The sequence below is a fragment of the Phyllobates terribilis genome, unplaced genomic scaffold, assembly GCF_046119375.1.
Source record: "Phyllobates terribilis strain yellow unplaced genomic scaffold, ASM4611937v1 Scaffold_9__5_contigs__length_417890890, whole genome shotgun sequence".
Taxonomy (NCBI): domain Eukaryota; kingdom Metazoa; phylum Chordata; class Amphibia; order Anura; family Dendrobatidae; genus Phyllobates; species Phyllobates terribilis.
Window position 1 is genome coordinate 393093207 of NW_027362769.1, and position 27985 is coordinate 393121191.

The 27985-nt window shown below is 49.0% G+C and overlaps 1 protein-coding gene across 2 annotated transcripts; it reads left to right on the forward strand.

Annotated features, from left to right (window-relative positions):
* Positions 1 to 21569, forward strand: LOC141162545 (sulfotransferase 1 family member D1-like). 2 transcript variants are annotated; one of them, XM_073648756.1, is made up of 9 exons: positions 20 to 148; positions 9604 to 9754; positions 15584 to 15753; positions 15837 to 15962; positions 16616 to 16713; positions 16930 to 17056; positions 17506 to 17600; positions 17685 to 17859; positions 21286 to 21569. In XM_073648756.1, the coding sequence occupies exons 3-9, from the start codon at positions 15624 to 15626 to the stop codon at positions 21390 to 21392; spliced, it is 858 nt and encodes a 285-aa protein (XP_073504857.1). In that variant the 5' UTR covers positions 20 to 148; positions 9604 to 9754; positions 15584 to 15623; the 3' UTR covers positions 21393 to 21569. The 2 variants fall into 2 exon arrangements, with proteins under 2 accessions (XP_073504856.1, XP_073504857.1); XM_073648755.1 differs by lacking the exon at positions 9604 to 9754 and having other exon boundaries at positions 1 to 148.
* The last annotated feature ends 6416 nt before the right edge of the window (positions 21570 to 27985 follow it).

The window sequence follows — 27985 nt, forward strand, 5'->3', positions numbered from 1 at the left end:
GTCGTTCCTGAATGACGGAATAATCGGCTCTGTATAAACCCCGCCTGCCTCGAACACTTGAGATACATTGTCCTGGCAGTCAACTGAAGGAACCTGAAAGCAAACCAGCAATCCTAGTGTTCCTCCTTCAGGGGCCGGTTAGTCAGAGGTAAGAGATTAATACAGGTTACATTTTGTAAATTCCAGGGACTTATCGCCTCCTGATCCCAAATTCTCTATCCTGCGTGAAAACTGTGTGATGGTTTTAGAGATTGGGTGCCGCGTGAAGGTTCACCATGCCCAATGCAAAAGAGGTTGGTACCAACTTAGGTGAATCTTTGGCATGCATGTCCTTGGTACTGAATCCTCATATTCCATAATGCCAATTTATAGTACAATCCTTCCCGGTATCAGCATAGAAGGATCCGAGCAAGTATTAATCTGCTGAAGCGAGTCCATTAGCAGTGTTAAAGACGCACTCTCACATCCAAACACAGCTGCCACGACAGTGAGGGTTGTTCTTGTCTGGAGACCGGTCAATGCTCTCTGTTCGATCACCTCCTAGATATTGATGATGTAAATCCTATGAGTCTATGACTGGTTACATTGCATCTTTACGGGTCACAGGGCTCATTCACATTTGTCATTTGCCTAGAGATTAAGACTGTGTTCTCCCAGGTTGGCACTTGTTCAGGGCAGTATACCACGTGAGCGATGTTGGCAGAACATGAATAAGTACCAAGGGTCACTCGGAGCCTTACGGCCGCAAGACTACTGAAGAACAAAAATCTCCTAATGTAGCAGCGCAGGGTTGGGCATGATTGCCCATAAAGTGACCATGTTGGAAATTTCCACGGTTGCAATACTTCAACTGTATCCAGTTCATACCTCCACATAAATATGTTGTACCCGTAGTACGGGGATCACGCAGAAGGGAACGCCAGAACCGGATATATAAGTGGGAACGGCAGAACTGGATACATAAGTGGGAACGGCAGAACTGGATATATAAGTGGGAACGGCAGAACTGGATACACAAGTGGGAACGGCAGAACTGGATACACAAGTGGGAACGGCAGAACCGGATACACAAGTGGGAACGGCAGAACCGGATACACAAGTGGGAACGGCAGAACCGGATACACAAGTGGGAACGGCAGAACCGGATACACAAGTGGGAACGGCAGAACCGGATACACAAGTGGGAACGGCAGAACCGGATACACAAGTGGGAACGGCAGAACCGGATACACAAGTGGGAACGGCAGAACCGGATACACAAGTGGGAACGGCAGAACCGGATACACAAGTGGGAACGGCAGAACCGGATACACAAGTGGGAACGGCAGAACCGGATACACAAGTGGGAACGGCAGAACCGGATACACAAGCGGGAACGCCAGAACCGGATACACAAGCGGGAACGCCAGAACCGGATACACAAGCGGGAACGCCAGAACCGGATACACAAGCGGGAACGCCAGAACCGGATACATAAGCGGGAACGCCAGAACCGGATACATAAGCGGGAACGCCAGAACCGGATATATAAGCGGGAACGCCAGAACCGGATATATAAGCGGGAACGCCAGAACCGGATACATAAGCGGGAACGGCAGAACCGGATACACAAGTGGGAACGGCAGAACCGGATACACAAGTGGGAACGGCAGAACCGGATACACAAGTGGGAACGGCAGAACCGGATACACAAGTGGGAACGGCAGAACCGGATACACAAGTGGGAACGGCAGAACCGGATACACAAGTGGGAACGGCAGAACCGGATACACAAGTGGGAACGGCAGAACCGGATACACAAGTGGGAACGGCAGAACCGGATACACAAGTGGGAACGGCAGAACCGGATACACAAGTGGGAACGGCAGAACCGGATACACAAGTGGGAACGGCAGAACCGGATACACAAGTGGGAACGGCAGAACCGGATACACAAGTGGGAACGGCAGAACCGGATACACAAGTGGGAACGGCAGAACCGGATACACAAGTGGGAACGGCAGAACCGGATACACAAGTGGGAACGGCAGAACCGGATACACAAGCGGGAACGGCAGAACCGGATACACAAGCGGGAACGGCAGAACCGGATACACAAGCGGGAACGGCAGAACCGGATACACAAGCGGGAACGGCAGAACTGGATACACAAGCGGGAACGGCAGAACTGGATACATAAGCGGGAACGCCAGAACTGGATGTGACGCACCCCCTGGGCCATATTCTTTAGGGGAATACCCGGAGCCGGATCAGATGGGGGTTGTAGTCTCCGAGTGGCTGTGACCCGGTCCGTGCCCAGGGTGTCAAGCTCAGAGTATGTGGCAGTCCTACAGAGGTTACAAAGTTCGTTATGTCGACTACGCCACCCGTTGGATTGCGGTCACTACGGCCGCCGCTGCAGCAGGGTCCGCTGAGGCTGATGGTGTTGGTGCAGCTTTAGATAGTATAACCCCCAACGGGAGGGGTATGGCCTCAGGGGGTCAGGTGCAGAGGATGGGGGTTGTGGTGGTGCAGCGTAGATGATAATTAAAGACAGAGTCGGGTTGTGCAGTTCAGGGTGTTTACTTACTGCAGATATTCCGGTCACTCCAGCCTTGAGTGACCACCCGAGCCGTGCTGCGTCCACCAGGTCCTGGATTCAGCCAACCCCCAAGCAAGTCCGGAGCGTGTCCCTGAGCCCTCCTTCTTGTCCTTTCTTCTGGCCGTCCCCACCAGGGATCCACCTAGGTCCAGCTCCCTCGGGCCTTCTGTTGGGAGACCCTTGGCCTTGGGTTCCCTGACCCTACACGTGGTTTGCCTTCAGGGTGGATGTGGTGGGTGGCCGTGGCAGATCCTGCCCACGGCCTCCGGTCTCTGGCTGAGGTATGCTTTAGCCCCCACCAGTTTGGGATCCGGTACCCTGTTGCCAACTCTTCATCCTAGGGTTGTACTTGGGTTCTCAGAGTTCCTTCTGTCTCCCCCTCTGGGTCTTTCTTGCTCTCCTCTCTCACTCTTGGGCTGGGCTGTTCTGCTCCTCTGCTCTCTTCAGGTTACACTCTGACAGACTGACTTCTCACAGACTGACTTCTCACAGACTGACCCTGATCTAAGATGGTGCCCACCTTAAATACTCCCTCTATGTGTGAGCTCAGGTGACCAGCACCCAATGAGCTCCTAACTTTACCCAGGCTGCTCCCCCTATCTGCCCCTACACTACTGGGATGTACCACCCCCCTCCCACTCCAGCCAGGAACAGACTCGGTCGTACCTGCACATTTCTAAGTGGGAGTACCGTTGGTCTGCTCCTCGGAAATGGGATGTGTGTAGTGCATGCAGCTTTCTGAGCTCAGTTCCACACTCCATCCTTACCCGGGAGTGGAATATCACACCTCTGGGTTGAGGTGCAATACCCCTGTAGCAGCCAAATCCTCAGGGTGCTACATTCCCCCCTGGTAAATCACAGCACGTCCTCGGGCTGTAAGATATAAGAACACCAAAACATACAATTTTTGCATAAACAACATAATAAAAACATATAAAACATATATATCAGCAATAAAACTTTTTTTTTTTTAAATAACATTCTCGTAGTCTTCTCTTGCTTCTAGCTCCTCCTCCGGACACTGTGCAACGTGTGCCCGGGAAAAGTGCAACAGTTTCTCTAGAAAAATGGTTTTCCTATAAAACCGGTAGGGGGCGCTTTAGGAAGCGCAACTATATACAAAGGGATATGGCCGCTCTCAGTCCTCGGCCAGGTATTTAGGAAAGGGATGACCGCTCTCAGTCCTCGGTCAGTAGGATTAAGGGAAATACGGGTAACAGTTCAATTCTCTGGTCCCAACGGGGACTATAATAGCAGCAACGGTTCACTGTGCCCCGACGGGCAACTATATACAGCTTCTACTCCGCTGTACTCAACGACGACGTCCTCCTGCTCTTTCTTTGTGATTAACTTTAGCTTCAGACCCGTCCGGGTCCTCTTGCTCCTCCTCACACCGCAGCTCCTCCTCCGTCAGGCGATGCACATGGAGGGCGTAGGGTCCTTTGGCACACTTGTGCCGGGTGAAGGTGACCTCGTCCCCTATATACAGGTCACGTCCTCTGTGTCCCTCCGGTAGGTGGGACTCAACGTCTCTTCTTGTCACGAAGACGTCGCCTGGGGTGCGGTGATCTCGGATGAAGCCCCACCCGTGCTGCATATTAAACTTGATCACAGTCCCGGTGGAAGGGGGACCATGAGCTGCACGGGGACTCCTCCTGGCCCGGCTCTTCTGCTCCGCGCTCTTTATTTGGGCTTGTTGTTCCCGGACCCGCCTCTCTCTCCGCTCCCTCTCAAAGACCTCGAGCTGCTGCCGGCAGCACTCTGCACGCTCCGCTGCGGCTGCCCGGGTCTCCTGAGTGAACCCCATGAGGTCTTCTCCGGTGGGGTCCCACTCAAACTGTGCCTCCTCTAGCGGGGGCGAGGTCCTTTTTACGGGCTTCGGAACCGGGATCAGGGGTTCGTCTAGGGGTCTCTCTTTCCGGAGTCGGGGATGGTGAAACTCCGGTGGCCATATAAAGGGCTGCCCATCCGGGCACGTATGTTGGGCGAACAGATCTTCTCCCAGATGCGGCACTCTTGGTTTTATGGGCGCGGTGGTGGTGGCGCCCGGGTTGCCCAGGCCTTGCAGCCAGGCCTGGGGCACCTGGAAAGTGAAGGGCACCGTAAGGACGGCGGCGCCCTGGGCTACTTGGCCCTGCGACCAGGCCGGTGGCTCCGCGGAGGTAGGGGGCGCTGTTGGTATTGCGGCGCCCGGGGGTACTAGGCCTTGCGACCAGGCCGATGGTACTTCCTGCTTGGTCACGCTCGGGGTCGAGGCGTATGATGTCACAGGGGTCGCGGCTCCCGTTTGAGGCCTAGTCTGCGGCGGTGACGTTGCAGCGACGGGCACGGCAGGGGATACTTCGGGCTCTGCGACGGGGAGCTGGGGCAGGTACGCGGTTTCCCGGTTTGGGGTAGAGACGTCCCCTTTACCTGCCTCCTTTCGTTCGGCTCCCTTCTCGGCGCCGTCTCCGGCCTTCAGTCCTCCTGCGCCATCCTCAGAGGCGGTCTGTCTCCTCGTCTCGGGTGGCGTGCTCCGCTGACGAGTTCTTGTCTGCTGGACCATCTCACGGCTCCATTCTGCTAACGTCTCTCGCTGCACCCGGGCCATCCTCCGTGCGAGGCCCTCCAGCGCGGTCTGTGCACACTCCCGATCTCGGGGGAGCTGTGCCAGGACCTCCACTAAGCCTAGTGGGGTCGTTGCTTCTAGCAGGCTCCTGACCAACGGGTCGGTGCTGCTCTGCTCTCCTTCCATCTCCGGGTAAGCTTCTTCTGGACTCAGCTCTAGGTTTCTTGTCTCCGGGTGCGCTCTCTCCAGACTGCTCCAAGCGACACCCATCTTTGTTCTCCTCTTCTCAGTCCTCCCACTTCGAGGGCGGTCCCGGGGCCACTTGGTGATTGTCAACTCCAGGGGCAGTTCTTTCACGCTGACAGACACCTCTAGCATCACAGTCTCTGTTGGTGGGGGCGGTTTCCACTTTTGGCGCCATTTTCGGTCCTGGCCCACGATGGGAGGCGGCCTCTTGCCATCCTCTGGCACGCCCATAATGGCGTCCGCTCTGACAAGGCGGGAAACCTTTAGAAATGGCGGGAATCGTCTCCCAGTGGCGGGAAACTCTGCAGATGGCGGGAAAAAGCTGTTAATGGCGGACAACCGGCGGGAATCGATCTGTGATGGAGTCCGATGGCGGGGACCCTCCGGAACCGGCAGGAGACTTCTTTTTGAGGTAAACTTGTTCTTTTCTTCAGGCACGCAGTACCCGGTTGTTGCGGGCACGAGATCCTGCCGACTACGCCAAAGTTGACGCACCCCCTGGGCCATATTCTTTAGGGGAATACCCGGAGCCGGATCAGATGGGGGTTGTAGTCTCCGAGTGGCTGTGACCCGGTCCGTGCCCAGGGTGTCAAGCTCAGAGTATGTGGCAGTCCTACAGATGTTACAAAGTTCGTTATGTCGACTACGCCACCCGTTGGATTGCGGTCACTACGGCCGCCGCTGCAGCAGGGTCCGCTGAGGCTGATGGTGTTGGTGCAGCTTTAGATAGTATAACCCCCAACGGGAGGGGTATGGCCTCAGGGGGTCAGGTGCAGAGGATGGGGGTTGTGGTGGTGCAGCGTAGATGATAATTAAAGACAGAGTAGGGTTGTGCAGTTCAGGGTGTTTACTTACTGCAGATATTCCGGTCACTCCAGCCTTGAGTGACCACCCGAGCCGTGCTGCGTCCACCAGGTCCTGGATTCAGCCAACCCCCAAGCAAGTCCGGAGCGTGTCCCTGAGCCCTCCTTCTTGTCCTTTCTTCTGGCCGTCCCCACCAGGGATCCACCTAGGTCCAGCTCCCTCGGGCCTTCTGTTGGGAGACCCTTGGCCTTGGGTTCCCTGACCCTACACGTGGTTTGCCTTCAGGGTGGATGTGGTGGGTGGCCGTGGCAGATCCTGCCCACGGCCTCCGGTCTCTGGCTGAGGTATGCTTTAGCCCCCACCAGTTTGGGATCCGGTACCCTGTTGCCAACTCTTCACCCTAGGGTTGTACTTGGGTTCTCAGAGTTCCTTCTGTCTCCCCCTCTGGGTCTTTCTTGCTCTCCTCTCTCACTCTTGGGCTGGGCTGCTCTGCTCCTCTGCTCTCTTCAGGTTACACTCTGACAGACTGACTTCTCACAGACTGACTTCTCACAGACTGACCCTGATCTAAGATGGTGCCCACCTTAAATACTCCCTCTATGTGTGAGCTCAGGTGACCAGCACCCAATGAGCTCCTAACTTTACCCAGGCTGCTCCCCCTATCTGCCCCTACACTACTGGGATGTACCACCCCCCTCCCACTCCAGCCAGGAACAGACTCGGTCGTACCTGCACATTTCTAAGTGGGAGTACCGTTGGTCTGCTCCTCGGAAATGGGATGTGTGTAGTGCATGCAGCTTTCTGAGCTCAGTTCCACACTCCATCCTTACCCGGGAGTGGAATATCACACCTCTGGGTTGAGGTGCAATACCCCTGTAGCAGCCGAATCCTCAGGGTGCTACAGATGTATAAGCGGGAACGGCAGAACTGGATACACAAGCGGGAACGCCAGAACTGGATACACAAGCGGGAACGCCAGAACTGGATGTATAAGCGGGAACGGCAGAACTGGATACACAAGCGGGAACGCCAGAACTGGATACACAAGCGGGAACGCCAGAACTGGATGTATAAGCGGGAACGCCAGAACTGGATACACAAGCGGGAACGCCAGAACTGGATACACAAGCGGGAACGCCAGAACTGGATACACAAGTGGGAACGCCAGAACTGGATGTATAAGCGGGAACGCCAGAACTGGATGTATAAGCGGGAACGCCAGAACTGCATATATAAGCGGGAACGCCAGAACTGCATATATAAGTGGGAAGCCAGAACTGGATATCAAAAAAGAAATAGTGGAAGGTGAACATGATCATCAAGAAAATGTAAAAACTTGTCCCATAACTTTCTTTTTATCACTTTTGATCAAACCCGACTGTTTACTCTTATCCCCATAAATTGACAATTGTGCATTTGACGCGCCCCTGGGCCTACTTGGTGTAGCGTTGCGCACGCGGGGACTACCCGGAGCCGGGCCTGTTGGGGGTAGTAGTCTCGTGGCGGTGACCCGGTCCGTGCCCAGGGAGTCAAACTGTGTGGCTGAGTATTAGCAGTAGATGTTGGACGACTACGCCACCCGTTGAATGCAGCTATGGAGCTGCCGCTGCAGGGCAGACCGCTGAGGCCGGTGGAAGGATTGTGCAGCGTGGATGGGATAACCCCCAACGGGAGGGGTATGGCCTCAGGGCAGCTGACGTGGATGATGGGGGTAGCAGGAACCACTCAGAGACGATGCGGTGTAGTTCAGGGTCTTTACTGGTGATAAAGATTGACCCTCCCGGAGTACTGGCTAGCGATCGGGGCCTGGTCAGTCTTTGAGCAGATGGGATTTCCCCTGGCCAGGCGGAGTTGTAGGCCTCCCCAACTAATTGTACTCTTCTGGCTACCTTGCTAGAGGCGGGTAAAAGTAGCCCACGTCCCTGAGTGTACCGTGTGGTGCTCACCCGTATGGCCGGTGACTCGGGGCCTTCTAGTGGCTTCCGCTCCACGACGGCGGTGCTGGTCCCACGCGTGTAACCGTGCCTTCGGGTTTCTTGGCCAGAGGACCTGAAATCCCCTGCCGGTCGGTTTCTGCTGCTGGGTAAGGATTAGTCCCCACAGCCTCGGACTCCGGGTCCGGTGGTAACTCTTCAATCAGGGCGAGCTCTACAGCTGCCAGCCCCTGATTCCTTTTAGCACGACTTCCCCAGAGCTCCTGATCTCTCTTTCCTATAGCTGCTTCTCCTCTTCTCTCTCTACTCTTTTTCTCTCTCACCCTGCCTCAGCCCCAGCTTTATATAGGGGAAGTTCTTCCCCTCCCAGGACTGGGCAGGAGGTGTGGCATGCATAGGATGTCTGACCAGGAAACCTCCCACCTGCTCTCAGACATAATATTGCTATTACTGTGGAAACCAGACCCCTGGGGTGCCACATTCCCCCTAGTGAAATTTAGTACTCCGGGACTAAACATACTTTTGTAAACATAACAAGGTATAAACAATAACGTTCTGGTAGAGACAACACATAAGGTGGTCACGGCGTGTCCGCAACCGGGTGTAACTTTTGAGGAAAACAAAGGTGTCCATTTCACCAAAACAGGGAGACGTAACCAGGTAGGGGTCTGTCCTGCCCCGAGTCCTTATCAGTCTTTTAGTCCGTCCTGGGTTACGCTCCAACTATATGCACAAAGGATTCCCGGTAAATCCACCAAAGACTCCTACAAATAACTAGAAACACATAATTATACACAAGCAACAATAAACAGGTAAACATTAATAAAATAGCTTGAACATTTAGATCCTCCACCGTATGGGCAACTGGCCTCTAGTGACCCTAGTGGACCTACGGAGCTGGCTGACTGGTCCTGAGCTACAGGGTATAGAAGCTGTCAAGGGTAAACTGGGCAGCCGTCTACGGACTCTTTGGCTCACTAGGGGTATGGCAGGCTCACTATAAGCAGAGGGTTGATTCTCCTGGTCTGCTTGTGTGGGGTCTTCTGCCTCCTGGACCGGCTGTTATTCCAGCTCTACCTGTGTCTTCGTAGGCACTTGGGATGCTGGTTGGAGGAACGTGAGGACGGGTACCACAACAGCACCATTGACTTGAGTCCAAGACCGAGGGAAGTCTCCGAGCACAGTACTAACCATATCTTCCCTTTCCTCTATGGGTCGAGGGTCTTCTTGTTCCTCTTCAGGGTTCCGTAGCTGTTCGGGACACTTCTTCAGGTGATCCCGGGATACAATGGCTGTGGTTTCCCCTCCGTCTTTACTGATTGTACAGATCTTTGGGTTGTCGTGGCTTGAGGGCAGTACGGTGTACGGGTCCTTCTCCCACTGGTCGTCCAACTTGTGGAGCCGTCTTTTCCTCTTCAAGACCTGCTCTCCGGGCACCAGGGGAACAGCGGGAGCATACTGGTTGTAAGTTTTCTCTTGTCTTTCCCTAGCTTGACAGAGACTTCGCTCCACGCTCTCCTGTACTTTCCGGTACTGCTGCTGCCTCTCTGTGTCCCAGTCTGCTTCTGGTGAAGTGTCCTCGGGTGTCAGGACTCCCATCTCCAGATCAACAGGAAGCTTACCAGGTCTTGCCCTCATTAGGTAAGCCGGGGTACAGTTGGTGGAACCTACAGGGATGTGGTTGTATAGGTCCACCAGGTCGGGCAGCTTTTCAGGCCACAGACTACGTTCTTCCAGGGGCAATGTTTTCAGAAGATCTATCACCACCTGGTTCATTTTCTCACAAAGTCCACTAGTTTGCGGGTGATAGGGTGTTGTTCTTATCTTCCAGCAGCCATACAGGGTGCAGAACTCCTGGAAGACTTCCGCTTCAAAGGCAGGCCCCTGGTCCGTCAGCACCTGCTCCGGGTATCCGTGCAGACGGCAGAAGTGCTGCTGGAAGGCTCTAGCTGCTGTTTGAGCCGTTAAGTCCTTGACGGGGACGACAACCAAGAACCGGGAGTAGTGATCCACGATGGTTAACGCGTAGACGTAGCCACTTCTGCTTGGGGTCAGTTTTACATGATCCAAGGCTACCAGTTCCAACGGCTGTCTGGTGATGATGGACTGCAGGGGAGTCTTCTGGCTGGCACGGTCCCTCCTTCTTAGGTTGCATGGGCCACAGTCTCTGCACCACCTCTCGATGGTTCCTCTCATGCCTACCCAATGGAACCGCCCGCGCAGCAGGAACTCCAGCTTCTTCCATCCGAAGTGCCCAGCTCCGTCGTGGTATGCCTCCATCACCATAGCTGCGTCTCTTCTTGGCACCACTACTTGCCAGATTAGTTCATGCGTCCGGGAGTTAACCATTCTGCGGCACAACTTCCCCTTGTAAAGGAACAGTCGACTCTTCTCAGTCCACAGTTGCTTGGCTTCCTCCGGAGCGTCTGGGTCAAGGCGTGCATCTGGCCGAGTCAGCATCTCCTTTACCAGTCGGACGGCAGGGTCACTGTCTTGCGTCTCCGCCCAGTTGTAATGAGGTAATGGGTTGAACGTAGCGGATTGCTTACTCCTTACACGGTGGGAATACTGGATAGTCCCATGACGGTGGAACGCGGGGAGTTCAACTTCTTCCAGTTCCTCTGAATCTTCCCCTACGTCCGGTAGGTTCGGCATCCTGGACAGGGCGTCCGCGTTGGTATTGGAGCGTCCTGCCCGGTATTTGATTGTAAACTCATAGTTGGACAAGCGGGCCATCCATCTCTGCTCTAGGGCACCGAGTCTTGCAGTGTCCAGGTGTGTCAACGGGTTGTTATCCGTGTACACGGTGAACCGGGAAGCAGCGAGGTAGTGCTTAAAGCGTTCGGTGACTGCCCACACCACTGCCAGGAACTCTAGCTTAAATGAGCTGTAATTCTCAGGGTTTCTTTCGGTGGGTCGCAGTTTTCGGCTGGCGTAAGCAATTACCCGTTCCTTCCCCTGCTGGATCTGGGACAGTACGGCTCCTAGCCCGATGTTACTGGCGTCGGTGTAGAGGATAAAGGGCTGGCTATAATCAGGGTACGCCAGGATTTCATCCCCCGTGAGGGCCATCTTCAGCTGGCGGAAGGACTCTTCTTCCAGCTTCTCCCATCTGAAGGGTGGCTTCTGGTTCTTGGCCTTCCTGGACTGGCCTATCAGGAGGTCCTGCATAGGAGCTGCCTTTTTGGTGAAACCGGGAATGAACCTTCGGTAGTAGCCTACCAACCCGAGGAACTGCCTCACTTCCTTTACGCTGGAGGGGCTTGGCCATTCCTTAATTGCGGTGATCTTATCAGGGTCGGGAGCCACTCCGTCAGCACTCACCATGTGTCCCAGGTACTGCATCTTTGGCTTCAGGAGGTGACACTTGGAGGGTTTCACCTTTAGGCCGTAACTTGCCAGAGCTTCGAACACTTCCGCCAGGTGTTTCAGGTGGTCCTCGTAGGTCTTGGAATAGACGATGACATCGTCCAGGTATAACAGGACCGTCTCAAAGTTTCGGTGTCCCAGACAGCATTCCATCAATCGCTGGAAGGTTCCTGGTGCGTTGCAGAGTCCGAACGGCATGCAGGTAAACTCGCTAAGTCCCATCGGGGTGGTGAATGCGGTCTTCTCCCGGTCCGCCTCTGCTACAGGAACCTGCCAGTACCCGCTAGTGAGATCCAAGGTGGAGAAGAAGTTAGCAGATTTTAAAGCAGCCAAAGACTCCTCTATTCTTGGTAAGGGGTACGCATCTTTGTGTGTGATACGGTTAATTTTCCGGTAATCTACACACATTCTCATGGTGTTGTCTTTCTTTTTGACCAAGACTAGTGGAGCTGCCCAGGGGCTACAGCTATCCCTGATTACCCCAGCCTCCTTCATGTCTCTAAGCATCCCCTTGGCGTGTTGGTAGTGTGCAGGGGGTACGGGTCGATACCTCTCTTTTATGGGAGGATGGTCTCCCGTGGGGATGTGGTGTTCTACCCCCTTGACTCGCCCGAAGTCTAACGGGTGTTTACTAAACACTCTCTCGTACTCTCGAACCACCCGGTAGACTCCCTGTTTCTGGTGGGAGGGAGTGGAGTCAGTACCCAAATGTAGTTGCTGACACCAATCCTCCATTATTTTCGTAGAGCCGTTACCTTCCTCCGGGTGAGATGGAGGCAAGGGTTCCACAGACTGTATAGAATTTTGGTTGATAGTATATAATTTGGCTAGCGTAGCATACCGGGGCAGGTATACTTCCCTTTTCCCGATATTTATTATACGAACGGGCACCCTCCCATGGCGTACATCAACTACCCCCCGTGCTGTCAAAATGGTGGGCCTACTGTCTGAGTAGACTGGTTCTACCATGGCCTGGTAATCTCTACCTCTCAGACCAATAGCTGCCCGGCACCAAATCATCATTTCACTTTTCGGGGGCATGGCAATAGGGAAAGGGTCACACATTCTTACGCTACCAATCTCACCACCGGAGAGTTCCACCTGTTGCCGTCGCATCAGTGCCCGGATCTCTTTTTGGAGCACTCGCTGCTGGCCGGAGCTGGCGTTCTTGGCAACCTGCTGTAAAATGAAAATCACCTCTGCAAGACAATTTTCAATCACATTAGTTCCTAGCGTTATCTTTGGGGGACTCTCGCGCTTGTCAATGTCTACAATGATCAGTCCCTGTGCTGCCAGTTCGACTCTACCGATTTTAATGGTCATCTCTTTAAATCCGATCTGTGGCACGGGCTGACCATTACTGGCGATGATACTCAAGTCGTCGTCTGGATAGCGGGTTATATCCGAGTCATTCCAGTACTGCTTGAAGAGCACGTACGGGATGGTGGTGACCTGTGACCCGGTGTCAAGTAGGGCACTCATAGGAATGCCATCCAGTACCACAGGCAAGACTGGACGTCCTCCCACGTATTTGTCACGCCAGTTCGATGGGCCTGGTGATCTTTTTCCTGGGGGTTGGCCCTCTACCCCAGGTTGTGCCAGTTTAAAGGACAGTACCTTGCCATATGTCCGGGTTGATTGCAGCGGCGGCAGATAGGTTGTCCGTCCTCGTTGTACCGGTCGCTGGGTCTTCCTCTGGCCGGTGGGGTCCTCCTTGGTCGACGCCACGGGATGTCCTCCGGTCCGGATGCCAGCTGGATCTTCCCTGGAGTGGAAACCTGTAAAGACTGCACAGTTCGGGTTAGCGCAGCTACGCTTTTAGCTAGCTCTTGGACCTGATGGTGCAGGTCCGGAGCCGGGTCATTGTTCAAAGCCTGCGCATCAGCTCCCACAGGCCCTGCAGACAAGGGCGCCGCCTCCTGGTGGTAAGCGGTAGTAGGGCGCCTGTGGGTCACAACGCCACCCGGTGCCGGTTCTCGGAGCACCCGGATGGCTCTGTCCTTGAACTGTGCAAAGTCCAGACGAGGATCCTGTAAGGCCATTGCCCGCAACTGGGTTCGGTGGGCATTGCAATATAGTCCCTCTATAAATTGTTCGGTCAACAGCCTGTCCTCGTTTCCCACGCTGTCAGGGTCGGTCTGCTTAATGGCTCTCAGGGCCTCTTGTAGGTTTAGTGCATAGTCCCTTATATTCTCATGTGCTCGCTGTTTGCACCCGTAGAATCTAAGCTTAATCTCGGCTGAGGTGCGGGTATCAGAGGTGTCCTTCAGCCGGGTTAATGTCCCTGCGACAGTCCTCCTCCCAGGTGGCCAGGACTTTACCTCCCTTTGGGCTGCCCCGGTTAGTTGGGCCACCAGGATGCTCACTTTTTGCTCTTCTGTGAGGGGGTACACCTGGAAGAGGCTATCCAGCTTTTCTTTAAAGTCATTCAGGGTATGTGACTCCCCTGAGTACTGGGGTAGCCAGGCTGCTCCCGGGATATAGGGCATGGTGAAAGGCATGACTGCAGCAGCGGTGGCGCTGGCGGGGGTTGAGGCAGTGAAGCTCTCCTCCATATCCGACATCTTTCTCCCCCCCTAGTGGACCGTGGCCTACCTTGCGATGATCCTCTTCCGTAGGCCGCGGCTCCGCAGTGGATCGTCAGGGTCGAGGACCTTCCGTCGCGCTCCTGTGACGTCGGCGTCTGCTGGGCTTCTTCCAGGACCTTACGCAACGTCCGGACGTGAGGCGGGGCTTCAGTTCTCGCGCGCTTTCAGAGTCCACGCCCCTCTTCTTCCCGCGCGGCGTCTTCAAGATGGCGTCCAACGGCGGGAAAACTCCACGGAAGGCGGGAAGAAGGCAGAAGATGGCGCCGGATGGCGGGAAAACTTCGCGGATGGCGGGAAGAAGGTAGAAGATGGCGCCGGATGGCGGGAAACCTCCACGGATGGCAGGAATCTTCACCACTGGTAAGTTTGAACAGTCTTTTTCAGGCACGCAGTACCCGGTGGTTGCGGGCACGAGATCCTGCCGACTACGCCAAAGTTGACGCGCCCCTGGGCCTACTTGGTGTAGCGTTGCGCACGCGGGGACTACCCGGAGCCGGGCCTGTTGGGGGTAGTAGTCTCGTGGCGGTGACCCGGTCCGTGCCCAGGGAGTCAAACTGTGTGGCTGAGTATTAGCAGTAGATGTTGGACGACTACGCCACCCGTTGAATGCAGCTCTGGAGCTGCCGCTGCAGGGCAGACCGCTGAGGCCGGTGGAAGGATTGTGCAGCGTGGATGGGATAACCCCCAACGGGAGGGGTATGGCCTCAGGGCAGCCGACGTGGATGATGGGGGTAGCAGGAACCACTCAGAGACGATGCGGTGTAGTTCAGGGTCTTTACTGGTGATAAAGATAGACCCTCCCGGAGTACTGGCTAGCGATCGGGGCCTGGTCAGTCTTTGAGCAGATGGGATTTCCCCTGGCCAGGCGGAGTTGTAGGCCTCCCCAACTAATTGTACTCTTCTGGCTACCTTGCTAGAGGCGGGTAAAAGTAGCCCACGTCCCTGAGTGTACCGTGTGGTGCTCACCCGTATGGCCGGTGACTCGGGGCCTTCTAGTGGCTTCCGCTCCACGACGGCGGTGCTGGTCCCACGCGTGTGACCGTGCCTTCGGGTTTCTTGGCCAGAGGACCTGAAATCCCCTGCCGGTCGGTTTCTGCTGCTGGGTAAGGATTAGTCCCCACAGCCTCGGACTCCGGGTCCGGTGGTAACTCTTCAATCAGGGCGAGCTCTACAGCTGCCAGCCCCTGATTCCTTTTAGCACGACTTCCCCAGAGCTCCTGATCTCTCTTTCCTATAGCTGCTTCTCCTCTTCTCTCTCTACTCTTTTTCTCTCTCACCCTGCCTCAGCCCCAGCTTTATATAGGGGAAGTTCTTCCCCTCCCAGGACTGGGCAGGAGGTGTGGCATGCATAGGATGTCTGACCAGGAAACCTCCCACCTGCTCTCAGACATAATATTGCTATTACTGTGGAAACCAGACCCCTGAGGTGCCACACATTCATGGACGAATTAAAGTAAAAGCGCAAATGTTGGATAGAGATGAATCCCTTTAACCGTGCCTACATTATTTACAGGAACATTCAAGACATTATCCCTTCCGCTCCGCTAATAGCTATGGATCGCCCACCATTACAGCTGGTGAGGGGCATGCCCATTATCGGATCCTTTGCAGAGAACTGGGAAAATGTAGAGCACTTCCAGGCAAGAGGAGACGATCTGCTGATTTCTACTTATCCAAAATCAGGTGAACATTGACAGGTACATGCACGGTTAAAGCTGCCATTGTGTGCATGCACCACAACTAAATGATGATCTCGTTATTGTCAGGCACAACTTGGGTCAGTAAGATTGTGGATCTAATATTGACTAATGGCGATACGGATGAAAGTCAGAAAAGTGCCATTTTTGAGCGGGTTCCCTTTCTGGAGTGTTCAGATCCCTCCATTCCACCAGGTATTTTTTTTAGTTTCTCCAAACTAATTCATTTTATCTTGATGTAAGCATGTGTGACGGACGCGGTACTGAAGTCTGGTTTACTGGTCCCGATTTCTGACTAGTCTGGAGTTTCTGTCTAAAATAAAAATATTCATACCTGCAATGAGGCATACGGAGTCAAAAATAAAACAAAATGGACACTATTTAGTCTTTTTTTTCCAGCGGTAGTCATTTTTTACCCTTTCTGGCAGTGCCTGTCATTTTATCTGGACAAAGTGACATATTTGACTGCACTATTGTATCCTTCTAAAAAGAAAAGAGGCCAAATGGAGGCTAACGTTTCATATTTTGCATATAGAGGATGGATACCATCGAAAATGAGGACAATTGGAGTAGATTTTCATTTTTTTTTTACTCCGTTTGGCCCCTTGAAGTAGTTTTTGGAGATTCAGATAGAATCCGCTGACAGTCATGGAAGGAGAATGAACGTGGTGTGAACCTGGCTTTAGAGAAAGTTGCATAATTTAGAAAGTGTCCATGAAATGTACTAATAAGATAAGAAAGCAGACAAATTTCCGAAAAGTGATCATTCAGTTTTTCATCAGAGGAATTGAAGACCAAATCCATCTTCATCATTAAACATGTTTCCTCATTTTTTTTTACCTCCTTAGGAACAGAGATTCTTAACAAACAAAACTTCCCGAGACTGATCAAAACCCATCTTCCGGTGGAGGTCCTTCCTCAGAGCTTCTGGGATAAGAATTGCAAGGTTCTTCATTGTTTTAACCCTTTTGTCCTTATTTATGGTTTAGAGACCAGTTCTTCCACAGTCTTCTCACTATTTGGTTCTGGATAATTTCACAGTATGGTTATTATTACTATGAAGTACATTTCTACAGCCAATGGCGCCAACACTGGTGTGATGGTGCCACCATCAAAGGCAGTAGAAGAAAAATATCTAATAACCACCAACATATCTATCTAGATCATCTACGTGGCCAGGAATGCGAAAGACGTAGCAGTGTCCTACTATCACTTCTATAGGATGGCGTTTGGACATCCAGAACCGGGTACATGGGATGAATTTCTCAACAGCTTCATGGAAGGCAATGGTGAGATTATAGCTTTGCAAAACCTAGGTCTAGTTGAATATCAGCAGAAGGCAAAGTCCCACTCTACACGAGGTCATCTTGTAGCCATCTTTCTACATATAATGTCTTGCCTGTAGGGTTGAGCGAGTATGTTCTGTCCGAGTATGCTCGGGCCGAGCTCCGAGTATTTACAGCTGCTCGGTGATATGGTTGAATCGCTCCTGTGTGCATGATTTGCGACTGTTTGACAGCTTTATTACATGTGAGGAATGTGTAAGAAATAGACATTCCTCCCAGGTAATAAAACTGTCAAACAGTCGCAAATCATTCACACGGGAGCGATTCAACCATATGACCGAGCAGCTATAAATACTCGGAGCTCGGCCCGAGCATACTCGCCGAAAGGGTTAATAGAGCATACTCGCTCATCACTAGCATTTTCCCATCACACACTGTATTGTTCACTGCAGTTGCTTTTGGACGCTGGAGCTCACATGTGAAAGGTTACTGGAAGCTGAGGCAGCAAAGAGACATCTTGTACTTGTTTTATGAGGACATGCTGGAGGTGAGATGTAGTCATAGCCCAAGCTGTTCTTATTTTCTTAATAGTTGTTCTAGTCAAGCAACCAGTGTTTTTTTTATCTGTCAGGATCCAAAGTGTGAGATCCAGAAGGTATCGAAGTTTATGGGGAAGGAAATATCAGACAAAGTTCTGGAGAAGATTCTCAAACACACAACGTTTCAGGCCATGAAGGAAAACCCTATGTCCAATTACAGCACCTTCCCATTCATGGATCACTCCATCTCCCCATTTATGAGGAAAGGTACAATGTCATTTTCATCTCTGCAACAAAGTCATACAGACTTCCTAGAGTGGCAGTAACTGTGTATATACAGTACAAACCAAAAGTTTGGACACACCTTCTCATTTAAAGATTTTTCTGTATTTTCATGACTATGAAAATTGTACATTCACACTGAAGGCATCAAAACTATGAATTACCACATGTGGAATTATATACTTAACAAAAAAGTGTGAAACAACTGAAAATATGTCTTATATCCTAGGTTCTTCACAGTAGCCACCTTTTGCTTTGATGACTGCTTTGCACACTCTTGGCATTCTCTTGATGAGCTTCAAGAGGTAGTCACCGGAAATGGTCTTCCAACAATCTTGAAGGAGTTCCCAGAGATGCTTAGCACTTGTTGGCCCTTTTGCCTTCACTCTGCGGTCCAGCTCACCCCAAACCATCTCGATTGGGTTCAGGTCTGGTGACTGTGGAGGCCAAGTCATCTGGCGTAGCCCCCCATCACTCTCCTTCTTGGTGAAATAGCCCTTACACAGCCTGGAGGTGTTTGGGGTCATTGTCCTGTTGAAAAATAAATGATGGTCCAACTAAACGCAAACCGGATGGAATAGCATGCCGCTGCAAGATGCTGTGGTAGCCATGCTGGTTCAGTATGCCTTCAATTTTGAATAAATCCCCAAAAGTGTCACCAGAAAAGCCCCCCCACACCATCACACCTCCTCCTCTATGCTTCACGGTGGGAACCAGGCATGTAGAGTCCATCCGTTCACCTTTTCTGCGTCGCACAAAGACACGGTGGTTGGAACCAAAGATCTCAAATTTGGACTCATCAGACCAAAGCACAGATTTCCACTGGTCTAATGTCCATTCCTTGTGTTCTTTAGCCCAAACAAGTCTCCTCTGCTTGTTGCCTGTCCTTAGCAGTGGTTTCCTAGCAGCTATTTTACCATGAAGGCCTGCTGCACAAAGTCTCCTCTTAACAGTTGTTGTAGAGATGTGTCTGCTGCTAGAACTCTGTGTGGCATTGACCTGGTCTCTAATCTGAGCTGCTGTTAACCTGCGATTTCTGAGGCTGGTGACTCAGATAAACTTATCCTCAGAAGCAGAGGTGACTCTTGGTCTTCCTTTCCTGGGGCGGTCCTCATGTGAGCCAGTTTCTTTGTAGGGCTTAATGGTTTTTGCAACTGCACTTGGGGACACTTTCAAAGTTTGCCCAATTTTTCGGACTGACTGACCTTCATTTCTTAAAGTAATGATGGCCACTCGTTTTTCTTTACTTAGCTGCTTTTTTCTTGCCATAATACAAATTCTAACAGTCTATTCAGTAGGACTATCAGCTATGTGTCCACCAGACTTCTGCACAACACAACTGATGGTCCCAACCCCATTTATAAGGCAAGAAATCCCACTTATTAAACCTGACAGGGCACACCTGTGAAGTGAAAACCATTTCCGGTGACTACCTCTTGAAGCTCATCAGGAGAATGCCAAGAGTGTGCAAAGCAGTCATCAAAGCAAAAGGTGGCTACTGTGAAAACCCTAGAATATAAGACATATTTTCAGTTGTTTCACACTTTTTTGTTAAGTATATAATTCCACATGTGGTAATTCATAGTTTTGATGCCTTCAGTGTGAATGTTCCATAGTCATGAAAATACAGAAAAACCTTTAAATGAGAAGACGTGTCCAAACTTTTGGTCTGTACTGTACATTACATTACTGATCCTGAGTTACATCCTGTATTATATTCCAGAGCTGCACTCACTATTCTGCTGGTGCAGTCGCTGTGTACATACATTACATTACTGATCCTGAGTTAAATCCTGTCTTATACCCCAGAGCTGCGCTCACTATTCTGCTTGTGCAGTCACTGTGTACATACATTACATTACTGATCCTGAGTTACAAACTGTATTATACTCCAGAGCTGCACTCACTATTCTGCTGGTGCAGTCACGGTGTACATACATTACATTACTGATCCTGAGTTACATCCTGTATTATACTCCAGAGCTGCACTCACTATTCTGCTGGTGCAGTCACTGTGTACATACATTACATTACTGATCCTGAGTTACCTCCTGTATTATACCCCAGAGCTGCACTCACTATTCTGCTGGTGCAGTCACTGTGTACATACATTACATTACTGATCCTGAGTTACATCCTGTATTATACTCCAGAGCTGCACTCACTATTCTGCTGGTGCAGTCACTGTGTACATACATTACATTACTGATCCTGAGTTACATCCTGTATTATACTCCAGAGCTGCACTCAATATTCTGCTGGTGGAGTCACTGTGTACATACATTACTGATCCTGAGTTACATCCTGTATTATACTCCAGAGCTGCACTCACTATTCTGCTGGTGCAGTCACTGTGTACATACATTACATTACTGATCCTGAGTTACATCATGTATTATACTCCAGAGCTGCACTCAGTATTCTGCTGGTGCTGGTGCAGTCACTGTGTACATACATTACATTATTGATCCTGAGTTACATCCTGTATTATACTCCAGAGCTGCACTCACTATTCTGCTGGTGCAGTCACTGTGTACATACATTACATTACTGATCCTGATTTACATCCTGTATTATACTCCAGAGCAGCACTCACTATTCTGCTAGTGCAGTCACTGTGTACATAAATTACATTACTGATCCTGAGTTACCTCCTGTATTATACTCCAGAGCTGCAGTCACTATTCTGCTAGTGCAGTCACTGTGTACATACATTACATTACTGATCCTGAGTTACCTCCTGTATTATACTCCAGAGCTGCACTCACTATTCTGCTGGTGCAGTCACTGTGTATATACATTACATTACTGATCCTGAGTTACCTCCTGTATTATACTCCAGAGCTGCACTCACTATTCTGCTGGTGCAGTCACTGTGTACATACACTACATTACTGATCCTGAGTTACATCCTGTATTATACTCCAGAGCTGCACTCACTATTCTGCTGGTGCAGTCACTGTGTACATACACTACATTACTGATCCAGAGTTACCTCCTGTATTATACTCCAGAGCTGCACTCACTATTCTGCTGGTGCAGTCACTGTGTACATACATTACATTACTGATCCTGAGTTACCTCCTGTATTATACTCCAGAGCTGCACTCACTATTTTGCTGGTGCAGTCACTGTGTACATACATTACATTACTGATCCTGAGTTACCTCCTGCATTATACTCCAGAGCTGCACTCACTATACTGCTGGTGCAGTCACTGTGTACATTACATTACTTATCCTGAACTAAGATAAAACCAGCACAATTGTGATTTCAGCTCTGAAAATGTCTGCACTGCAAGACAGGATATAACTGAAGATCCAGTAGATATTACAGGGATGCCTTTATTTTATACATAATTCAGAAGGAAACAGTTATCTTAGCTTCTGACTTGGGATGTTTGCATCTCAGGAATCTTCGGAGACTGGAAGACTCATTTCTCGGTGTCCCAGAATGAGAAGTTTGATGAATATTATCGCCAAGAGATGGCCGATACCGACCTGAACTTCCGCATGTAGGAAGCACACATGCATAAACTCTTCCCAGGAGACCTGTCCATCCGATCCTCGCACATCTGGATGAACAAAAGCACAAATGTGAACAACATTCATTCTCCATGATGTCATCATATATTGCATGTTCAACTTTTGTGTTGCCTTTGTCTACTTTTCAATAAATAGTGTTTTTTTTCCTAACACATTGTCTCACTAACAAATCCAACAAGGACAATTAAGGGTGCAACAGTGCAGAACTGATAGAGACGGGGTAAGACTGCAGATTGTTTTTGGATTTGTTTATATTATAAATCTAATTCTCAGTTCTGTAACCGTATGAAAAGCAAATAGCTGAAATACTGCATCTCCCCAGAGTAACTCTTGGGATTTTGTCTAAGACATTCTAGGTTCTATCTCCAGGTCATTATGACTTCTTGTGGTCACTGTGCACTCAAGATACAGTGGCTTGCGAAAGTATTCACCTCCCTTGGCTTTAGTTACATTACAACCTGTGTTTAGATATTTTTGTGATCCGGTTTGTGTGCGATGCATCTGCAGTAAATAGTCTAAAGTTGTGAAGCGAGAAAAATATAGGTATAAGTTACATTTATGGGATCACATAACAAGTCAGGGACAAAGTTGTTGAGAAGTACATGTCAGGGTTGGGATATTAAAAAATATCCCAATCTCTGATGATCCCCGGAGTACTATCAAATCCATTATCATCAAATGGAAAGAACATGTCACGACAACAAAACTGCCAAGAAAGAGCGCCCACCAAAACTCTCAGCCCGGGCAAGGAGGGCATTAATCAGAGAGGCAGCACAGAGACCACAGGTAACCCTGAAGGAGCTGCAGAGTTCCCAAGCAAAGACTGGAGTATCTGTCCATACGACCACAATAAGCCGTACACGCCATAGAGGTGGCCTTTATGGAAGAGTTGGAGAAAAAGCATTTACTTACACACAAAAACTGTAAGGCTGGTATTGAGTTTGCCAAAAGACATGTGGGAGACTCCCCAAATATATGGAAGAAGGTGTTGTGGTCAGATGAGCCCATAATTGGGCCACAAATGTAAACGCTATGTCTAGTGCCAAACCAACACAGCTCATCACCAGAAGAACACCATCCCCACAGTAGAACATGGTGGTGGCAGCATCATGCCGTGGGGATGCTTTTCGGCAGAAGGACAAGGAAAATGGTCCGAGTCAAGGGGAAGATGGATGGTGCGAAATACAGGGATATACTAGAGCAAAACCTGTTTCACTCTGTCAGTGATGTGAGATTGGAACGGAGGTTTACCTTCCAACAAGACAATGACTCAAAGCATACTGCTAAAGCAACAATGGTTTAAGGTGAACCATGTAAATGTTCGGGAGTAGCCTAATGAAAGCCCAGACCTTAATCCATTTGAGAACCTGTGGTCAGAATTATAGATTGCTGTTCACCAAAGGAAACCATCTAACTTGAAGGAGATGGGGCAGTTTTGCTATTAGAAATAGGCAAAAATCTCAATGGCCAGATGTGGAAAGCTCATAGAGACTTATCCAAAACAACTTGCGGCTGCAATTGCCGCAAAATGAGGCTCTACAAAGTACTGACTTTAGGGGGATGAATAGCTATATACACTAAATTTTTCATTTATTTTGTCCTATTTGTTGTTTGCGTCACAATAAAAAGAAAACCAAATGTTCACAGTTGTTGGCAGGTTCTTTACATGAAGAGCAAACCCTCAAAAAACAGTGAAATTCTAGGTTGTGAGGCAGAAAAACACGAAAAATGCCAAGGGGGTGAATACTTTTGCAAGCGACTGTACTAATCACCTTCTGTGGACTGTCAGTGGTACATGCAATGACTACTGTAGAATTACATAGTAGGAAGCATTATAGTAATTATATTCTTATACATAGGAGCAGCATTATAGTAGTTATATTCTTGTACATAGGGCGCAGTATTATAGTAATTATATTCTTGTACATAGGGAGCAGTATTATAGTAGTTATATTCTTATACATAGGAGCAGTATTATAGTAGCTATATTCTTGTACATAGGGGGCAGTATTATAGTAGTTATATTCTTGTACATAGGATCAGTATTATAGTAGTTATATTCTTGTACATAGGGGCAGTATTATAGTAGTTATATTCTTGTACATAGGGGCAGTATTATAGTAGTTATATTCTTGTACATAGAGACAGTATTATAGTAGTTATATTCTTGTACATAGGGGCAGTATTATAGTAGTTATATTCTTGTACATAGAGACAGTATTATAGTAGTTATATTCATGTACATAGGAGCAGTATTATAGTAGTTATATTCTTGTACATAGGAGCAGCATTATAGTAGTTATATTCTTGTGCATAGGGGACAGTATTATAGTAGTTATATTCTTGTACATAGGGAGCAGTATTATAGTAGTTATATTCTTGTACATAGGGGGCAGTATTATAGTAGTTATATTCTTGTACATAGGAGCAGCATTATAGTAGTTATATTCTTGTGCATAGGGGGCAGTATTATAGTAGTTATATTCTTGTACATAGGGGGCAGTATTATAGTAGTTATATTCTTGTACATAGGGGCAGTATTATAGTAGTTATATTCTTGTACATAGGGGCAGTATTATAGTAGTTATATTCTTGTACATAGGGGCAGTATTATAGTAGTTATATTCTTGTACATAGGGGCAGTATTATAGTAGTTATATTCTTGTACATAGAGACAGTATTATAGTAGTTATATTCATGTACATAGGAGCAGTATTATAGTAGTTATATTCTTGTACATAGGAGCAGCATTATAGTAGTTATATTCTTGTGCATAGGGGACAGTATTATAGTAGTTATATTCTTGTACATAGGGAGCAGTATTATAGTAGTTATATTCTTGTACATAGGGGGCAGTATTATAGTAGTTATATTCTTGTACATAGGAGCAGCATTATAGTAGTTATATTCTTGTGCATAGGGGGCAGTATTATAGTAGTTATATTCTTGTACATAGGGGGCAGTATTATAGTAGTTATATTCTTGTACATAGGGGCAGTATTATAGTAGTTATATTCTTGTACATAGGGGCAGTATTATAGTAGTTATATTCTTGTACATAGGGGCAGTATTTTAGTAGTTATATTCTTGTACATAGGGGCAGTATTTTAGTAGTTATATTCTTGTACATAGGAGCAGCAGTATAGTAGTTATATTCTTGTGCATAGGGGGCAGTATTATAGTAGTTATATTCTTGTACATAGGGGCAGTATTATAGTAGTTATATTCTTGTACATAGGTGCAGTATTATAGTAATTATATTCTTGTACATAGGGGGCAGTATTATAGTAGTTATATTACTGTACATAGGGGGCAGTATTATAGTAGTTATATTCTTGTACATAGGGAGCAGTATTATAGTAGTTATATTCTTGTATATAGGAGCAGTATTATAGTAGTTATATTCTTGTACATAGGAGCAGTATTATAGTAGTTATATTCTTGTACATAAGGGCAGTATTATAGTAGTTATATTCTTGTACATAGGAGCAGTATTATAGTAGTTATATTCTTGTACATAGGAGCAGTATTATAGTAGTAATATTCTTGTATATAAGGGCAGTATTATAGTAGTTATATTCTTGTATATAGGAGCAGTATTATAGTAGTTATATTCTTGTACATAGGGGGCAGTATTATAGTAGTTATATTCTTGTACATAGGGGACAGTATTATAGTAGTTATATTCTTGTACATAAGGGCAGTATTATAGTAGTTATATTCTTGTACTTAGAAGCAGAAGATGACCTGGTCATGAAGAATATTTCTTTGCCTATTTTCTATGAAATTGACACTTCTGTATAATTGCCGTTGGACCTGTGCACCTTTTATGTACAGATGTGGGTCCAGTTGTCCTTGTAAGTAGTGTAAAACAATCAGATTTTCTCATCGCTGTTATCTTGAATTCACACATCCATGTTACTAACTAACAGAACATGGCTGCAACTCTATTATTAGAATTGGAGTTTGGTCAGACAAAACTCAGACATTTCTGATATTTTTTTGCAGACTATTTGTCTACGGCTTAATTCAGATTTCCTTTTACTCATTGTTTTTCATCCGACATCCGAATGTCCATTTTTAATATCAATGTGAAATTTATATTTCTCTCATTCAAAAAAATAAAATGTAAAACCTCACCAATCCATTTAATGTAATAAACAGACAACAGTCGGATGACAGATTGCTACAATAAACAAAACCGAGACATGTCCGATTTTCAGATCCATATCCCCCATTCGCATCAATATGTCTGAAAAACATGGATACTGCATGGACACAATCCGTGTGTCATCCGAATGTTGTCCGTTTTTTAAATTAATTGGGTAACAATTTAGATTTTTTTGTATCAAATAAAAACGTAGGACGAATTGAGTAAAAATGGACACAAAGACCAAGAATCAGATGAAAAAACACTGGTGGAAATAGATACATTTTTCTTGAATGCAAAGAAAAAAAGAAATGTGAATCCGACGTAACTCAGGTTTGTTGTGTGAGTGAAAGGTGCTCCGCACGCGGGACAATCGGAAACAAGGCAAGTGGAGGGTGCTCCACCCAGGAACAGAAAGACAAACTCTGTGAGTCACCATTTTAGCTTAAGACGTTCATAATCCGCACGATAACATCTCCAGACAATATCTTGGGATTCTGCCAAATGATTCCAAAATATTATGTGACGCAGAAAAGATTGGGAAAATACCAAAGCTGGACTAATCAGGGACACGACTGGCTAAAGTTTTGTTCATGTTTGTGGTGTTTGCTAAGTATGCAAGTATATGTGATGTGAACATAGCCTTAAGTTGCCCATGCACGTGTTGTAGATATTGGCCGAAGGCTTGTTAGGCCGGCAGCTATCCTTCCTATCTCGTCCACTTACATGAATGTGTTTTCACTGATTAGACAGTCGACAGTTGCTGCCGAAAACCTGGTGCAATGTCTCACCTACAAGGAGAACATAAGAGCCAAGGTGAAAGAATTCAGACTGGCCAACCTTTATCGCCCTCGATATCATCTGTTGGATGAGAGTAGGAAGGATCCATTACAGATCAGATGGTCGTCTGATCCGGCTGACAGCGGTAGATTAATTATTACTGATTAATATGATACCTGAGGTGAAGAAATCCGTCTTGTGGTTCTTGTGTGGCGCCCTGCTGCGCATTGGTGCCACAGATCCTAGAGGGGTGCATGGACGGATTCCTCCACAAGAGGCCCTCATAGCATTCACACACCTCCACCTTCCACCTCAGACCAGCAGAGGGAGCCCGGATAGGGATATAAATAGGGGAGGTGGAGCTAGGCAATTCAGTCTGGTCTGAAGTCAAGTCTGTAAGGAGTTCAGTTACAGTCTAGTCTGGAGTCCACAGAGAGTGAGTGAAGTCTGTGAGAAAGTTAGCCTGCTGCAGCCAGAGAGGTTGGCAGTCCAGCCCAGACTCATTGAGCTCAGGTTAGTGAGCCTAAGGCGTGCCGACGCCGTAAGAGCGGTGAAGAGTAGCAAGGCCTACTGCCAGTGTGAAGCCTAGCGAGGGCCCCGAGCGTGCTCGAAGGCAAGTGGAGTAAGCGAGCTACATAGGGGGCAGAGGAGCTTAACCAGCTCACCACACAAGCATTTACCGGACACCGGGTCCGCGTCTGCAGGGATCTCTACGACCAGCAGAAACTACCTGAACCCCTGGTGAACTACATGTCCCAGGAATACCAAAAGCTGACTGTCATACCAGGATCAGGAGTCACTGAGGCCCAAGAGACCGGGGAGTGTGATCTCTAACAGAAGGCCCTACCACCAGGTCAGCCGGTGCAAGACAGAGACCAAGTTAGGCCTAGCTCCAGGCAGGTCATAAACTTATCAGGAAAGGGCAGGAAACAGGAGTCCCCACACCCGCTCACTGGGGAGAGTCCTGATATGTACCCTTCACCCTACAGTGCCCTGGATCGTGCCTGAAACACCACCAGTAAAGGTACTCAAGTGAACTCCGGTGTGCGTGCCTATTCTTCTACCCTTCCTCTGACCCGTCTGGGTCCCCTCTGTCCTACATCCCTTCTCCTACGCTGCCCTGAGGCCCCGCTCCACCTGTGGGGAGCCGCACCAACTAAGCTGCCTGATCACCGGCCTCAGAGGACTGTAGCAGTGCTGGTGATCTTCACCAGACAGCACGGGTGGCGTCACGAACTTTCCCCTTTCCCATACACCTTTTCCCCCATTCCTTCTTTCTTCTTAAGAGTGACCCCAGTGTACGGGCCCGGGAGCCATCCACTGCGGCATCCCCCCAAAACTAACAACAAGGCCCGGGCGCCGAGTCGTCCCCATCCCCTGGGTGTGTCACTTGAGTAATCAGTGTTTGCAGTTATGAGTTAATGAGATGCCCGTGCTCCGGGACTGTAGGCAGGGACTTTCCTTGGTGCTCTAGGCCAGATCAGCAAGATAATACACAGGCCGCCCTGAAGCACAAGTATGTTCCTCATCACAGAGACTACCAGACTAGAGATGGGTGGGCCTGTGAGCAGGTCTTATCTTCCTGATCTGGCCTAGAGCACCAGGATAAGACCCTTCCTACAGTCCCGGAGCACGG